Genomic DNA, 18,619 nt, shown 5'->3' on the forward strand with positions numbered 1-18,619 from the left:
CAATGCTTTTACATAATTTAAGACATAATTTTTTTTTTAATTTGAGAAATAATTTTGTAAGAAGCTAAAAAATAAGTGTGTAGTAACATTTGAATTCACGATACAAGAAAATTAGCATACAGTAGCAGTTGTACAGTTGGCTTATTACTTCGTCATCAAGAAGTCAGCGCCCGTTTTCTAAAATGTTACTGCATTTACTGTTGTATTTATTGTCATTACTTCGTTTAAAACACACTTTGTATGTGTTAAAAATAATCCATTACATCTATTTTTCATGTGATTTCTCAAAAAATTACAAAACATGAGGGAGCTTTCTTTTTTGAAAACCTAACCAAAATACCGTTTTCCATTTGTCTGGTGTCCCGAACTTCCTTAACAGTGTGGTAGTCAAGCTTACACCTGATAGAAGTGAAATTATGAGGAATATTTTGTTCCACTTCAAAGTCATAAGTCTTTATATTGAGCAAGAAAAGTTTTAAATCAAGTAAGAGTTGAAATTACTGATTTTCTTTTTTATCAGAAGAAGCAATATTAAAAAAATAATGTCTTAAAGCTCACTGAGGACAATAATCGCAGAGCCAATAAAAGGAAAAATAAGAGGTAAGCTTTTAAAAAAATTGATTCCATTTTCATCTTAAAATAACGCCATTATTTTAAGATTAAATATGCAATAAAAATATCATCGTTAAGTATACACATAGTAAAGAAGATTGAAAAGCACTGTTGTCCGAAAAAGTACTTTTCCGCAGGCTATGACTAAGTCATACTGTGACTAAATTATTTCAGTTACTTCCGAAATAACAACTCGAACATACTTTTAAGTCAGTTAGCGGCATTCTCGTCTATCAAAGCTTAAGGAATGATAATTACTTGGGAGAATTAAAGTATTTAACTAGTCTTTAAATTATGCTCATCAAATGACAGTATCCTAATCACATATAACAGAAGCTATTCTCTACTTATACTAGTACCTTGAACTAGCTGTCGCATTCTCTACTTTCTCGCTATTCTCTACTTATACTAGTACCTTGAACTAGGTGTAGTACTAGCTGTCGCATTTCCAGTTTGTCCTACTATATATAGAATCAGCTTAATTATCGTAGTTATTAAACACATATATTAGGATATAATGTTCAGTTTATATGCACAGTAACAATGGTAGCTATTATTTAATTGTGAAGAAAGGTTATTTTAATGCCTTTAAATTTTTTACTTTTTATCATGATTTTGGGTCTAAACGACTAAGTAGTTAATTACTTTGTGGCTGTAACTTCATTTGCTGTAGTATAGTTTTTGAGTTTATGAAAGTATACTGTTTTGAAATTTAGTTGATAAGGAAGAAATGACTTGACATTGATAAATACCATCGACAAAGAAATTCTGGAAGTTTAAGAATACAAAGAAATTAAAAGACTGGCATACGATGTTGATTGAGTTAAAAAAGAATGAGCTGAATAATTATGCTGGTAAAGTTATAACTAAAAAGCTACGTAGGTTTGAGTTCATATTTCTGTTTTGAACGGACTGAAGAAAGATTCAATGAGGAAAGCAGCAAATTTATCATTCTTCAGAAATATTCTATGTTAATGATCTTGTTAAAATTTCCTCTCTCAGTCGAATGCACAAGTCAGTACGTGTAAAAGGATAACTAAGGTTTCAGGTGGTTTTCGCAAATTAGTGTGTCAAATAAAAATGTTTTTGTTTGGCAAACACACGATATGTTGTTTTTAATAATTAATTTTTGCGCTATGCTGCATTTTTAGCTCACATCTCTTTATCTGATTCGAGGTAAAAGAGTATCTGTTCCAAGGTGCAGAATGTTTGTGTATTTTGAAGCACTTCTGTTAAATTTAAAACGCATTACTTTAATAAGGTAATTACAGTCATAACAGAAAAAAAGGCCATTGTAAATTATAGTTAAAATACTATATACTGCATTTAAACAAAATCTATATCCCGCATATTCATTTTAAATGTTATCATTTTCAGCCCTATCCTTGTTTTCAAACTTTCTGCTGTCTGAAAGTTTAGAAATTACACCCAACATTACAGTTATTGTAAATTTATAATGTTTTCAGTCAATTTCGTAATAGTCAAGATTTATGAAGTAGTGGAGCACTGAACTACCTAAGACAAATTTTGCTCTTTTCAAAGGCAATAAATTTTAATATTTGAAAATATTTAGTGAGAAATTTAAATATTTGTTTCGATAACATAATGAGCTGTTATGACATTACTGAAAGATTCATTTACTTAACTAAATGTGGATTCATCTGTCACTCCTATAAAGGATTTAGGAAAAAAAAAGCAATTATTTTTTTTATTTTCCATGCATCGAAAAGTTATAAGGACTTTTTTTCTTAATTTTTATGTGGATGATTTCATAAGAAATTTGATGAGAAACAAATTTATTATTTACAGAAATGAAGTATAGTAACTCAAAACTAAAAAATACTTTTTGGAGAGAGGGAGAATGGGGGCGTATAAACAAAGGATAGAACTAGAATACGTTTCATTTCCACAAATGTAGATCATTACGTGCAAAGAAATTATGAACAAAGACTGCCATACGAAGAAAAAATAAGAAACGATACATATGGCACAACTTTTTCACATACAGAAGAAATCAAAAACAAAACAAAAAAAAAAGACTAGATACATTTTTAAGTTACTTTCCAAAACTGCGTAAAATTATCAAGCAAAGATAAGCACTTGCACGCTAATTGAAACTGTTGATAAAAAAGTTATTATAAACATTCTTGGCTCAGTGACAAATATACAGCAAATAATTCTAACAGCATTATACATCAGAAATACTTTAACATGAACATACACACAGATACACACACACACACACACACATATATATATATATACAAAAGTTGGATTTATAAACAAAGTATCTGCAATAAATTGTTCTGAACAACAGTAGCTTATAAAAATATAAAACGGTTTCTGAGCAGTAATGGTAATATGGCACATTTTCGTTATTGAGTGTAGGTATAATAAGTAAGAAAATGTGAATAAACTTATTTGCTCTTGTAAACACCTAATCAAACTAATAATTTGGCACGTTGTTCTATTACGCAAAGATCCTGCTTACGTCTTGATTTAAATCAACTGATTTATTTCATATGCTTTAAAATGATATTATTGTTAAGTTATTGCTGTCTTATTCAGTTCCTGCACATCTTTTAGGATGTCTAAAATACAGACGCAAATCGTCATTTTGCACAAGATAATCTTACATTATTCAAAAAGTAAATTCTACCTAAAATTTGCATCAAAATACTTTCGTTTATTAAAAAATTTCGTATAAATTTAGTTCACATTTATTCGTTTTTAATAAAGATTTTTTTCGGACGTATTTAATTTGCAGGTAATTGTAATGATGATAAGCTAATTTATTTATTTACAAATCATTCATTGTATTTCAGTTAATTGCAATGACGATAAGCTGATTTATGTATTCACAAGTTGATTCATTCATTACATCATGTTGTCATTCTTTTTAATACAGTTGAATAGCATATTGTCAGTTTTGTTTCAGGCTAGTTTGAGTTGTTTTAATGCGAGACGCAGTGGAGAATAAAACAAGTACTGCTGTTAAAAAGAGATTATATATATATAAAAAGGTTTTATAGTTCAGTTTGCAATTCAGTTATAGCTATAGTTCAGTTTATAGTTCAGTTATATTTAGGGTTCAGTTTTGCGAAGTTTAGCATATAGAAATTTTTATTTGGACTTGTGTATAAAAATATAAATATGTATTTTTTTAATTTTGCAGTTATTGAATTGTATTAACTTAAAGCCGGCCAAGCATTCAAACCCAGCAATACTTAGCCAGTTTACTGGTTGTTTATTCCTTTCATAAAAGCATTCCTGCCCAGGTAGAGAGTCCTCGTTTCTTTTGTTACAGTAAATTACCTGCCAGTAGTAGAATTCATATACAGTATTGTGTACTGTAGAATTCTCAGTTTGAGCATTATAATAATAATAATGGTCAAGCTGAGAATTGTTTGCCCAGCCACCCTTTATTTCTATCATTGGAGAGTTATAGTAGCGCTAAAGTGGTACCTATAAAATGGAAAACTATTCTACTCTAAATAAAGTTTTATTTAAGTCATGGTAAGATTTCATCGCTTACATTATGAACTTACAATGTTCATAATGTACTCCTGGTAAATGTGATCGTATCCTTCTGCGAACATTTCGAGAAGTTTTAATTAAATTATTAATTTTAGTTGTAGATGATATACTTAGCCGCAGATTAATTAAAACGTTTATGTTCCTGTGCAAGCAATATCTTCTCCATCACATATAGCGATTCAATTAAAAAGGTTGATATAATAAATTTGTAAGGTATTTATGTTAATTAACTTGTTATTTTATGATACGAAATTTTACTGTCACTTCTCTCTCTCCGTTTTTCTGCAATTTTTACCTCGTGTGTATTTAAGTGAGAGTTTGAGAGTGTTTTAGTCAGAGCGTTCTGCTTATAAACGGCCGTGTTACAAGTTGTTAGTCTACGATAATCGTTTCTGTTTACGGCGTTTATTTAATCTTGACAAAAGTGCTGTCATGACAGTGTAGGTTAAAAGCCAACCTGTGCGTTTAACCATCTCCGCATAGCTTTTGGCCAACTAAGGTTTAGTTTTAATTTAAAATTCTACCTTTTGAGTTCACGCTATAAATGCTGGCTGGTTTGTACAGGAAATGTCTTCTATTCATCATATCTGAGTTCTTAATAAAAGGGTCTTTTACATTCTTACGTTTCTGTTTGCTTATCTAGACATAGCGATAAGTCATTTACGTCTACACAGGAGTCTCGACTTAGACGTATGTTACAAAACAAGTGGGACTCTACAAATTAATTACTAAATTAATTTTTCAAGAAAATATATCAGGTAGCCAACAGTGTTATGGTAAAGTTAATGTGATTCATGAGAGCAAATTTGCACATAGCAGACTCTAGCTAAGGCGACTGTGCTTTAAAAGATCCGTCCGTCGGCGGCAAATAATGCAGTAACGACTGAATACTGCTTTTAAAAGTTGTTCTGCATATTTTGTTTGTTGCCATATCTTTTTACGAGTAATGAGTAACTTTACAATTTCAGATTAATCCTTTCAAATTTTAAACTATATTCTAGAATATGTATTAGAAATCATTTGAATCTATATTTTCTAAACTTGTTGAGAGGGAGAGATATCTGTTAATTCATGTCACTAATTAATTGTCTAAGGAAATCAAGTGTATGTGATGAAAGCATTTGATAATGGTTTTTCAAGATTTCAACTAAATCAAATTCTTTTATCTAACAAAATGAGAATTTCTTTTGGAATAATTAATATGAAATGAAACAGTTGTGCCTATAGGCTTTTAAAACTTCTGCTCTTAACAACAAATCTTTTACGAAGTGATTAAGAACAATTTCATTTTAATTATTTTCTACTATGTTTCATACATTCTATGCTTATAGTGAAGGGAAGATATTTATACCGAAGTAAATATTTTTATATTTAGTGCAATTAACCGTACAAAATTCTTTAATTTGTAACAGCGGAATCAACTGATGATAAATTAAATTATAGGTAAATATATAAAAGGAAGCTTCTTTAAGTGTTGGCAAAGGATTAAGAAATTTTTTCCTTTTGAGTAAGAGACGACGGCATATTTAAACTTATAATTACTATCCATTACGAAACTAACTAGACTGCAACCTCATTACATTTTATATAGTAAATGTTTTCATATTTTCTAACTAGGAAGGCATGTGAAGTACCTTTTTAATGCTCAGAAATTGATGTAAGTATAGAAGCAGTAAGCGAAGATACTAAAATGTACGCCACAATAATACTTCCATTCACTAGCGGCGTGCAAAGTAGCCGTCAGGAGGTATACGAACGTTGCTTCTTTTTTTTTCTAGCACACACGTCTTATGTAGTAGATTTCTTTGGCAGAGTGTGATTATATAGTAAATAAAAAACACTTGGTGATTCTGAACAAAACTCTCAAGCCCACCTTTTCTATCAGACACTAGCATATTTTAATTTCAAGACAAGAAACACTTAAAAAATCTGTAATAAATCTGTTATTTTTTTTAATCTTTGGCTGAGCTTTGAGCAAAATATCAAAATATCATATTAAATCAGGAAACATTTTTCGAAGGGATTGTGAAAGGATGCACTGATGATATTCATAAAGCAAGAGTTTTAATTGGAACATACATTTTATCAATACCTCTTTATAAAAAGGAGGAGGCACCCGTGCTTCCTCTTTATTATCTGCTATTATTTATAACAATTAAAACACAGATTTTCTTAAGTTTATTGGAACATGCGCAAGTTCGATCGAGTGTTAACACATCCTCCATCATTATGCTTCAGAAGGAGGGACATTCTCGAAAATGTTTTACTACACGTATTGCAATTATATTTTTTGACATCTGAATGTGTTTGTAGGTGTGCTCTCAGGTTTGATCGATCTGCAAACGCTCGACTGCAATGGACACAGGAAAATGGCTTTTCGCCAGTATGGGTTCTGATATGCCCTTGCAACAGCCATGGTCTAGAAAATGCTTTTCCACATAAAGAACACTTGCATGGCAATGTGTGAGTGCGAATATGCATCTTAAGAGCTCCGAGTGAGACATATACTTTGTCACAGTATTTGCAACTGAATGCTTTTTTTGCCTGTGTGATACAGTGGAACTGTCGATGCCTAGAGAGTCCGCTGTATGTTGCATAACTTTTGTTGCAGTCGACACACTGGTATCGCGGGGCTTGAGTTGCTAAACACGAATTTCCAGTAGAACTGCTAACAATAGGCTTGTATTTGTTGCCTGCTGATTCTCTTCCTGATTCACTGCTGTCGGACCTCGATATCGGTGAGGTGGATCCCTCTTTGTGAATCCATGGTGTGAGAAATGAGGAATGATTTTTCACATGAATATCCAAATTATTCAAATGAGGCGGAGATTTCTCATAGCCGCTTGGTTCTGAGGGAATACAAGGAGACAATTCTATGCGAGGTGGAGAAGAGACGAGAGCAGTGCCTCCAAGATAGGGGCCTGTAGGATTACAGAATTCTGGTGCCGGACGAGGAAACGATAGGAAAGGGAATTGAATATATGGCGAGGGAAACACCGGCCGTGTCCAAGTTGCAGGTCTGGAATTAGGTGAGGTGCTAAAATTAAGAGCTTCCAAAGGTGCAACAGGTTTCAACACGTGACTAGGTGAAGGCGTTATCCTATCAATCAAAGCAACACCTATTGGCGGCGTTAAGTAATTAGGAATCACTATTTTTGGTGAAAACTGTGTGACAGTGGGTGGAGACGGTGTTTCTGGTGATGGAATTTCCTCATCTTTAACATCCGGCGTCTTTGGCTTCACACTCAAATCAAATGGACCTCTAGTTTCTGCAAATAAAAAAGAACATAGGTTCCGTATGAACGATATTATAAAACAAATCACACTTAAATACATAGGTTCCGTATAAACGATATTATAAAAAAAATCACACTTAAATACATAGGTTCCGTATAAACGATATTATAAAAAAAATCACACTTAAATTGATGATAAGGATAGAACTAAAATACTGTTCGTATAAAATATAAGAAAAATAAGGTAAAATGTAGTAAAGAAAGAACAATGTAAAATTTTTACTGCGCAGTATATAGTGTGATGTATATTTAAAATAACTTTAACTTTAATGGCACTCATGCTATGCGATTCCGTTGTTGTGATGCACTTGTTACTGTGCTAGCTGAATGTCATGTGAACTGTTTAAAATTGTAAGAATAAAAGTTTTGAATTCTTGAGATATAATCATTAGTTGATTCTTCTTTTAAATTACAGAAGTAATTAAATTCAACGAACTACACAAGAAGTTACATGGTGTCAGGACCAAAATGGATTTCAGACCACCTGCTCCGCTAACGTTCTCCGTCGGAAATGTTAAAGAAAAATGGAAAAAATGGAAGCAAGAGCTAGAAACCTATTTACTTGCAACGGAAAAAGATGCCAAGCCAGATAAGACTAAAATTGCAATCCTTTTGAATTTACTCTGTAGTGAAGGACTCGAAATTTTTAACACGTTTCGATTTAAGCCACCTGAGAATAAAGAGAAATACGAAGAGGTCTTGAAGTCTTTTGAAGATTATTGTTCAAAACGGCAAAATGTCGTATATGAACGTTACAAATTCTTTTCGTGTAGCCAGCAAGAAGGACAAACAATTGAATGTTATGTCACTCAGTTAAAGACTTTAGCGTCAACTTGTGAGTTTGCTGAACAAGAAAATGGATTGATTCGCGACCGTATTGTATTAGGCATTCGGGATAGGAGTCTGACTGAACGTTTGCTTCGAGAATCTAACCTAGGATTAGAAAAAGCTATAGAAATAGTCCGTGCCGCTGAAACAAGCAAAGCGCAACTCCGGAACATGAAAGTTGATCCAGCGACTGTGAAGAAATATAGAAAACAGCGGCATCAATCAAAACAGTCAGTGCCACCGAAATTATCGTCGCAGCAGAAGCAATCAGCACTAGAATATGACTGCAAGAAGTGCGGAAGAAGGCACAAATATCGGGACTGTCCAGCTTTCGGAAAGACGTGTGCGAAATGCAAAGTAAAGAACCATTTTGCCGCGAGGTGTCCCAAGAATATTTATGAAGTTGGAATACCAAATAATGAACTTAGAATATATAATGAACATAGTGTATTTGTTGACTCTATAATGATGAATCCACCAGTAAACGGGCATAGTGAATTTAAAATAAGTGCAAAATTAATCAAAGATCTAACAAATTCTATTGATGAAGTAAATAAGGATATTCACAAGGTAAGTGAAACATGGGTGAAAAGTATTACAATGTATGTAAATAATAAGTATTTCAAGGTTGATTTTAAGTTAGATACTGGTGCAGAAGTAAATATTTTGCCTTTGTATGTTTTAAATAAGGTTAAACTTAAGCCTAAACTTAATGAAACTGATTTGTTCTTAACTGCATATGGTAATTTTAAGTTAAACCCAGAAGGTACTCTTATCATTAATTGTTCAACTGAAAGGCTTAAGAATGTACCTTTACAATTTTATGTTCTTGATGTAAGATCTAAGCCTATATTAGGGTTAACAGCTTGTTCTGCATTAAAGCTAATTGAAAGGATTGATTCTTTAAAGTGCAATATCATTAATAAAAATGATTTAATTGCTCAGTATAAAGATGTATTTACAGGCACAGGGCAATTTCCTGACGAACCATATCATATAACCTTTAAAGATGATGCAATACCAGTAATACACCCCCCAAGACGTGTTCCTCAGGCTTTACAGCCTAAATTAAAAGATACTTTCGATAAACTTGAAAGAGAAGGGATAGTATCGAAAGTAAATAAACCAACTGATTGGGTTCAAAGTTTGGTTATAGTTGAAAAACCTAATGGGAGTCTGAGATTATGTTTGGATCCTAGAGATCTAAATAAAGCAATTAAAAGGGAACACTATCAAGTTCTTTCTCCAGATGACATAATTAGTAGGTTAGAAGGTAAAAAAGTATTTTCAGTTGTAGATTTAAAAGATGGATTTTGGCATGTACCACTAGATGAAGCTAGTTCTGAACTATGTACATTTAATACTCCTTATGGAAGATATAAATTTAATGAAATGCCATTTGTAATATCCTCCGCCCCAGAAATATTTCAGAAAAGAAACCAAAAATTATTTGGTGATATTGAGGGTGTGGAAGTTTATTTTGATGATATCATAATTGCAGGATCTGATGAGGTTACTCATGATATAATTATCTCTAAGGTTCTTGAAAGAGCTAGGTCTCTAAATATAAAATTTAATCCTGATAAATTACAATATAAGGTACCGGAAGTCAAATATGTAGGCCAAATTATTTCTGAGTCAGGTGTAAAAGCCGATCCTAATCATATTAAAGCAATTATTGATATGCCAACACCAAAATCAAAAACTGAAGTAAGGAGGTTGTTAGGAATGTTAAATTTTCTGTCAAAATTTATACCTAATGTCAAAATTTATACCTAATGTAAAGTTACTGCTCCTTTAAGAGAAATCATTCAAGAAAAGGTAGAATTTAATTGGGGAGAAACTCAGGAAAAGTCATTTAACAACATCAAACAACTGCTAACCAAAGCTCCAATTTTAAAAGTTTTCAGTGGTAATGAAGATATAATTATACAGTGTGATAGTTCGAAGGATGGCCTAGGATCGTGTTTAATTCAAAAGGGTAAGCCTGTATCATTTGTGTCTCGCAGCCTGACTAACAGTGAAAAAAACTATGCACAGATCGAAAAAGAGCTATTGGCCATAGTATTTTCTTTTGAAAAGTACCACGATTTTGTTTATGGACGGAAAGTCACAGTGCAAAGTGATCATAAACCGTTAATGGCAATTGTTAAGAAACCATTGCATAAAATCTCGTCTAGAATGCAAAGGATGATCTTAAAATTACTAAAGTATGATTTTGAGATAAATTATGTTCCAGGTAATCAAATGCTTTTTGCTGACACTTTGTCATGAGCATATCCTGTGAATGAAACTATTACTGATGATCCTGAAATGCTAAATGTTGTTCACATTATTTCAAAATATTTTCCTATGAGTGAAAGAAGAGTGGTGCAATTTAGGAAAGAAACTGAATCAGATCTAGATTTGCAAATAGTTATGAAATATATTAAAGAGGGTTGGCCTAAATGTTACAAAAAAGTAGATAGTAGTGTAAAAACATACTTTAAAGTTAAAAATGATCTTTGTATTAATGACGACTTGTTATTTATTAATGAAAAATTAGTTGTACCTTATGGTTTGAGAAAAGATATGTTGCAATTAATTCATGAAGCGCACTTTGGAATTGAGAAATGTAAAAGTAGAGCCCGTGAAATTTTTTACTGGCCAGGTATGACAAATGACATTGAGCAGCTTGTTTCCAAATGTGAAATATGTGAAAAATTCAGAAATAGAAATCAAAAAGAACCTCTAATGCAACATGAAATTCCAACTAAACCATTCGAAAAATTGCCCTTGATATCTTGCAATTTGGTAATCAAAATTACTTAGTAGTTATCGATTATTACTCTAAATGGATTGAGGTTTCTAGCATAAAAGATAAGACAGCAAATGAAATTATGATAAAGTTAAAGTTCATTTTTGCCAGGTATGGTATTGCAAATGAAGTCGTTTGCGACAATAATCCCTGTAATAGCTACTTATTTAAGAAATTTGCTGAAGATTGGGATTTCGAACTTAAATTTAGTAGCCCCAGATATCCACAAAGTAATGGGTTGGCTGAAAAAGCTGTAGGAATAGTGAAAATATCATGAGAAAAGTGCAAGATATAAGTGTAGGCTTAATGGAATATCGAAATACCCCAATTAGTGGAATAAATTTGTCTCCTGCACAACTGTTACTTAAGATTCTTACAACTTGACTCATAATATTTCAAAATTTTATATTCGAGTTACAATTAGTTTTAAATCGGTTTCACTTGCTTGATTTTATATATCACTTTTCATCTACTGCTTTTTATATAATCATCTCTACGCAATGAAATCTTACAAAGAATCACCTTGCGATCGACCATTCATACGTTACATAAGTAAGTAATGCGTTACTGCAAATGACTCTATGGTTATTTGTCGAAACCGACATGCTTTTGTCTGGAGCTTACTAATGCAAACTAGCTCTTATTCAAATTGCATGTAGATACAGCTGCGAGAGACTTGCTTAGCTGCTCGCTCCGTTTCCTGCAATCTAGTCAGGAATGAGCTGCCTCTATTCAAAGATCTCATTAAACTTTAAGTAATAAATTACTGTCTGACTAATTTTAAAGTTATAAGGTATTTATTCCCTACTTTCTGCCTTCGTGGTGTAAAAGTAGCACACTCGGCGCGTATTCGAGAGGTCCAGGTTCGAGTACTGGCGAGGACATTGCTCATTTGTTATATCTCCTGCTTCAAAAATCCTAATGACTGTACAAAGTGATTCACAAAGTCAACAGTATTTCACTTCGAGGCGGTTTATTTTATGCATTTGTTTGTTTGTATATTTACGCACGTGTTCTGCTAATTTCCTCTTAGTTTCCGTCTATCCAAAGTTATCTCAGAGTAACCTATCTATGGCATTGGTCACAAACTGGCGACTCGCGTGCGGCCTCCAAAGTAATTTAAAGCGGCCCTTGAATACATATCTTGTAAATTAATTAGCATTATTATGACATTAATTATTATAAAAAGAATTTGAGAAAAGGTTTGGAGTTCTATTTTCACATTATTTTCATTGCCAATGAAAACGAACGTGTAACGTCCCAAAAAATCTAAAAATAAAGCTAATTAATTAACAGTGTGATATAAATCTTATTCAAAGATTTGAAGATACAGATGTGATTGCTGTTTTCACACTTGTTAAAAGATAAAAGCCGTCAGTTATGAATTTTTCCAATAGGATTAATCGGTTTGTTCGGGAGTATGTGTATAGATGAACAGTTCCCCCCGTGCAGTTAAAAACTAATAAGTCTAAAAAAAGAACCAGATTCACCGATGAGCATCTGTAATTTGTGATGAAGATAGTTTCTAATTACTTTTTTCTTCAAGGTTACGAACTTGTTCAAAACCGGAAAGCGATGAGGTGTTGAAGTAAGAAATAGAAAAGTTTATAATTATTTACATACAAATATAACGTATTTTTCTTTATGTGTCAAAGAAAAATTTAATAAATAAAAAAACAGCATAGGTTTTCATTATCAGTTCTCAAGATTTATCTCCTTAAGTTTTTGTAATTTGTTTATTTTTAGTTTAAGTAAGTTATTTAGTGGTTTATTCAATACATTAGAATTATTTGAAATAAATGTCAGTCTAAAAATTTAATATTTAGTTGTAAATACGTTTGAATTATAAAGTGTAGCAAACAAAAAGCCTGCAGATATTAGCCTTTAGATTTCAGATAGAAAACAAATTGAAATTTCCTTTATTTTTATTACTCTTTATTTATGTTTAAATAAATACTTGGTAAATAAGAACTGAGTTCTATTAAAAAATTTTGGTTTGTTAAAAAGAAAACTATTAATTTTGGTTTAAACATAAATTGCCCGATCAGCTGCTTTCAAATTGTACTTTCGGCCAGCATGTAGTTTGAGTTGAAACCACTGACGCATTCAATCTGCAAAATTCGCTTTTTTTCTTGGACTCACTGCATCCACCAGTTATTTGTGAGTTTGCATCGAAAATGCTAAATAACTTTACGGGGATTTTTGGTTCATATTCTTTCACTGTCTCTATCCTCCGCCCTTTAGCAAAGGGCTGAGTATATACACTCTTCTGCAAAAAAAATCGAAGCACCAAGAAGGACTTTTACGATCGTGACGAAATTTGGTATGCAAAAACATTTTGATTGAACATGCAAATGATCAAAGTTTCAAGGCAAATGAACAGGAATTGCAATCATAGTGAGCATTTCTAGTGCGCAATTCGCAAAGTATAAAACCAGTAACGGAGGCGGAAATTTTATCTTTTTTTTTTTTTTTTTTTTTTTTTTTTTTTTGCTGCCATTGTAATTCCGTAAAGAAGCAACTAAAGATGCCATTACGATGATATCGAAGACCTTACAGACAACTAAACGACTTCGAACGTTGTCGCATTGTAGGGTTGCGTGAAGCTGGGGGGGTCATACTGAGCAATAGGCCGCCACCTACAGCGTACAGACACTGCTGTGCAAAGATGTTGGCAGCAATGGTTGCTACAAGAAAATTGCCAACGAAATGAAGGCTCTGAAGGGCCAAGGATCACAAATGCGAGGCAAGATAGGATGATTGTTCGCCAGGCCCGAACCGCCCAAACGTCGCCCATTGTCAACATTATTCAACGCACTACAGCCACGTCTATACCTCTCGTGATCCCGTCCACCATCTCACGACGCTGGTCTCTGAGGCGGGGTTACACTCACAGAGGCCTTTAAGACGTTTGCCTTTGACCCCACAACATCGGCGGAATGGTCTGGAGTGGTGTCGCAGCCGATCGTCATGGCTGTGATCAGACTGGCATCGTATAGTGATCAGCGATGAATCCCGCTTCACTCTTGAAGCAGATGACCACCATGTTCGTGTCTCTGGAGAGGACGGGGCCAGCGGTCCCAATCAACCTTTGTTTTACAAAGGCATACAGCTATAACCCCTAATGTGATGGTGTGGGGCGCTATTTCTTATGACAGCAGGTCATCTTTAGTCATCATCCGTACATTTTTAACAGCCCAACGATATGTTGATGCCATCCTGCGGCCGGTTGCATTACCCTTCATGGCACGTCATCCTGGGGCCATTTTCCAACAAGATAATGCCAGGCCACATACCGCTCACATATCTCTGGATTGTCTCCGTGCGGTTGATACTCTTCCTTGGCCAGCAAGGTCACCAGACCTTTCACCAGTCGAGCATGTCTGGGACATGATAGGCCGCCAGATTCGGGCACCACAAAATATCGCAGATCTGGAACGACAACTGATGAATGACTGGCAGAATGACGTTAGGTACTTCTAAAACCCCTTGCCTCGACGAATTCAAGCATGCATTGCCGCCGGGGGCGTTTCAGCCAACTACTAATTTAAACACTCAATGGATGATTGTGAGCCGTGAACAGGTATGATCTTGATTTTTTAATTATTTTATTATCTGTGTGTGGAGCTATACACGTATTCAATTTCATCAAAAATAACCACTTCCTTCATGGTGCTTCGATTTTTCTTTTGCAAAAGAGTATATATAATATTAGTTTCTCCCTTTTTTCCGAATGCCTTCGTTGTGTAACTGGAAGCACCCTCGAATACGTATTTAAGAGGTCCAGGTTCGCATCCCGATGAGGGATTTGCTCATTCTAATGTCTCTTGCTTCAAAAACCCTCATGAATCTACAATTTTATATTATTGTTATCAACATTTACTCGCTCAAATGCTTATCTGAAGTTATTTTTAAACTTTTTTTAAGAGAATAAATGCCAAATCAAATAAAATGAACGTGCAAAGAATGTATACTTCTTTATTTCATAGCTCTGGATACTTAAAAGTTTAAGTAGAAATTATTACTTTATTCTTTCTTTATGATTGCCTTATCTTAATTTATAAGAATTTTACATGTTTAGAATTTGAACACCTTATCTCTTTTCATAGATTTTACAGCAAATTTTCTGCGTAAAATTCGAAATGGTGTTGGTAATTCTTTACGAAAACGAAATATTCCCATGATTCATTGCAATAAATTCATTTTCTTTTCCTAGTTATTTGATATCTCGAGGCTAACAAATAACCTCAGTTCTCTTATTTAGATAACAATATTTAATCACATCGTCTTCTGATAATCTTACTCTTTTTCTAAGCAGAAATTCGACACTACGTTTTGTCTGGAAAGACATTTTTCTGAGATGCAAATCCAGTAGTGACTGTGTGATTAAACTGCTGAGTTCACTCTAGGAAAAATATGCGATTAAAGGAGCTTACCTCGTGGGCATTTAGTGACTATCTTTAAGTATAGCATATGCATCGGCTAGTTTACCCAGAAAGATTTTCACAAAAATATTCTAATATTTGATGCTTTGTTACATCCTTTACTAACAGTTTCTTAAAAGGTTCTCCATAAACATTTCTTCCGAAGGCAGATAGCTTTTCTATGCTAAGCATTCAAGTCTTCTATACTCTGCTTTTAATAATATTGACCACTACAAGTTATGTTATATGTTCTTTGTTTGAATTCCGGATAAGTCCATAATTGTCCTAATATTGTTAATTTAAAATTTTGTGTTCCTTGCGTTGTTCTTTTCCAGTACCTGTCAGAACTTTATTTAATAAGATAAACTAGTACGCAGAGTTACAGGATAACTTAAGAAAGAGTTTAACAATCAGTTTCTGATTAATGTTTTTAAAGTAAATGTGCACTGTTAATTTCAAATTCTCTGAAGTTGCTTCTCTTAAGCAATGATAATTGTCAATCTCATCGATCGCGTGCGGTGGATAAATAACTTGAAAGTAAAAATTGTTTAACTGGATTGGACGACATATTAAACTGTATTGACCATGTCTTTCATACGTCAAAATCAAGCTGAATTTTCTAAGGTACCCTTTAATTTCAGGCATCAGTGAACTTAAGTTGTTTAACCACCCCTTGTTAATTAGATAAATGACTTAACTTATATCATTGTGCAGCTTCTATCTATGATATTTACTATCAGAAAGCGAGAAAAGAGGCTACATACAAATTTTAATGCACAGTTTCTCTAATAATGTTTTGTGAAAGGAAATTTTGAAGAAGCATGAAAAAATATTAATCATAATCTGCTATGAAATGATCAGTGACAAAAGGGTTTGATTTAAAAACTACATAATAGGTTCAGAAGTGTATTTTCATAACAATTAATAGTTAATAATAGTTAACTATAAATATCTTTAAATAACTTAACAATTAGTTAACTAGTGTTGTGGGCTTTTGCTTATTTTCCTGTCTCAAATTTGCCTTCTGTAATCGTCATAAACAAGCAAGATTCAAAACATCTTAAGGTAAATTTTATCTTAAAACTCGTACTTTTTACCTAAAAAATATGCATACATATTTTATTAAATGTTTAAAATATTTATCTTCAAATCTACAGGACAAGGCTCTGTGGTTGCCAGATTTTCACACAGTAGTTACGGGAGGATGGAAGTAACTTCCAACCGCAACAAAGTTCCCCAAAATCTCCGGATAGCAGTCCTTTGGAGCTTATATAGAAAAAGCTTCTTTTGAAGTACATAGTCGGCTCAACAAACTGTACACCATCTGATCCATACCTATATAACGGAATCAGAAGCTCGTTTGATTCTGGTGACATTAGAAAGAGGGTGTTTTGAAAGTCAAGTATATTTCTATGCATTATTAGGTAGCCATTATCAGCAATTAGTCCTTTCAGTATAAAAAAATGGAAGGTATCATTTAGGGAAAGACTCAGTCTCATTTAGGGAAAGGTTCAATATCATTTAGGGAAAGATTGAAAACTTGTTCAGTAAGTTGCTCGAAAGACCGTAAAACAAAATCACGTTGATGTAAGCGCATGCTTACAGCTTTGTCTGCCTCCAAATGAAAGGGCACAAATTCATGAAACAATATGTTTAACGCTATAAAACGTTACTCTTCGTATTGACCTCACATGCATCATTATTTTAATAATAAATTTGTATTTAGCGCCGTATAAGGAACTATTTCACCTACTAATTAACCCTTTGGTTGCATCATGTCCACTCTAGTGGGCAAAAGTTTAAATTTGTTTATTCCTCTATAAATGCCTTAACAGATTCCATTCCTGTGTTTATTCATTCTATATTATTAGAGCTTTCAACTGTCGATCACAGATGGCTGTATAGCATCACTAAGTAAAGCAATGCTATTTAAAAAATGGCTGCTACTTCTATTTCCAAGTTAGTACAATTTCTCATAGTAAACATTATACAATATTGTTTATATTTTCTTATACTGCCATTTTTTATTCATAATTAGTAATTTTAGACATTTTATTTTAAATTTCAGTTTGAGAAAATTGTGTAGTGGGTAGATAAAGATCTATCGAAAAGAGTGAATTGAAACCCAAATGTACTGCTTATAAGCCAAAACACCACTGGAAATGTTTATGTTTGGCAAGGAATTTCTAGAACATTTGACATTTGAATCCAATAGGTGCAGGTTACAAAATCGTAGCAAAATGAATTCAATCACAATCGACGAAATGAAGGTATTTTGGGGGATCTGTATGTACATGTCAGTTGTAGATTTACCATTTGGAAGATGGTAATGATCACTGCAAACAAGGCAGAAAATGACTTCAAATGCAATGACCGTAAATCGTTGGGAAGTGATTTGTATGCATGTACGTATATGCATGCTGTCCGCTGTAGTCAACCAACTGTAGCAATTATTTAAAACGAAATTTGAATAAAATTAATTTTTTATTATAAATAAGGTTATTTTAAGTAGAAAAAATACAAACATTTTCGTTTAACTTCTCTAGATTATTTGTATGCGATGAAGGGTTAAAATGACTGTTAAAATATTATTAATTACAGATTATAATCTCCCCAAACTGATATTTCTATTTTTAAAAAGTAGATTGCAGTCGGTTTTATGATTTTATAAGTTTAGGGAGCTGCCGGAATAAAGTTGCATGAGAAATGGAGAAAATGGGCCATAGCAAAAAATCATTTTAGAAGTCTTTGTTTTTCTTTTAAATCTAAGCAAAATTTCGCAGTTGTTTAGAATACAATTATGTCACAACTTGAAGGAGTAATTTCTCTTTTAAGAATCAAAGTGAACCGATTCATGAAAGTGCAAAATCATAGAATGAAACTGTTCTCAGTATAAAGTGCACGTGCAATTCATATGCAGTTTTTTAAAACAATTCAGCCATTATAAAATGCATTTAATACGTTTTAATAAATATAATAATTATATAAATCTCCATGAATACATAACATTTAATAGCTTCTTTTTTTAGTAAAAATTGATAACCTCTAAAACTAAGGTAATTTTGAAAGAAAATGGGCATATTCTAATTTTAGGTGTGAGAGATTTTCCAACAATACATCTAATT

The 18,619-nt window shown here is 32.9% G+C and overlaps 1 protein-coding gene across 1 annotated transcript in view; it reads right to left on the reverse strand.

Annotated features, from left to right (window-relative positions):
- Positions 1–268: 268 nt before the first annotated feature.
- LOC118181843 (uncharacterized) overlaps positions 269–18,619 on the reverse strand; it is a 30,843-nt gene continuing 12,492 nt past the window's right edge. Inside the window, exon 2 of the mRNA XM_035351054.2 lies at positions 269–7,418. Within this exon, the coding sequence (XP_035206945.1) occupies positions 6,328–7,418 (1,091 nt within the window). The 3' untranslated portion in view covers positions 269–6,327. The remainder of the gene's footprint in view (positions 7,419–18,619) is intronic.

This window comes from Stegodyphus dumicola, chromosome X1 (assembly GCF_044657685.1).
Source record: "Stegodyphus dumicola isolate Sdum_Otavi_A_Nest chromosome X1, ASM4465768v1".
In the NCBI taxonomy this organism is placed as follows: Eukaryota; Metazoa; Arthropoda; class Arachnida; order Araneae; family Eresidae; genus Stegodyphus; species Stegodyphus dumicola.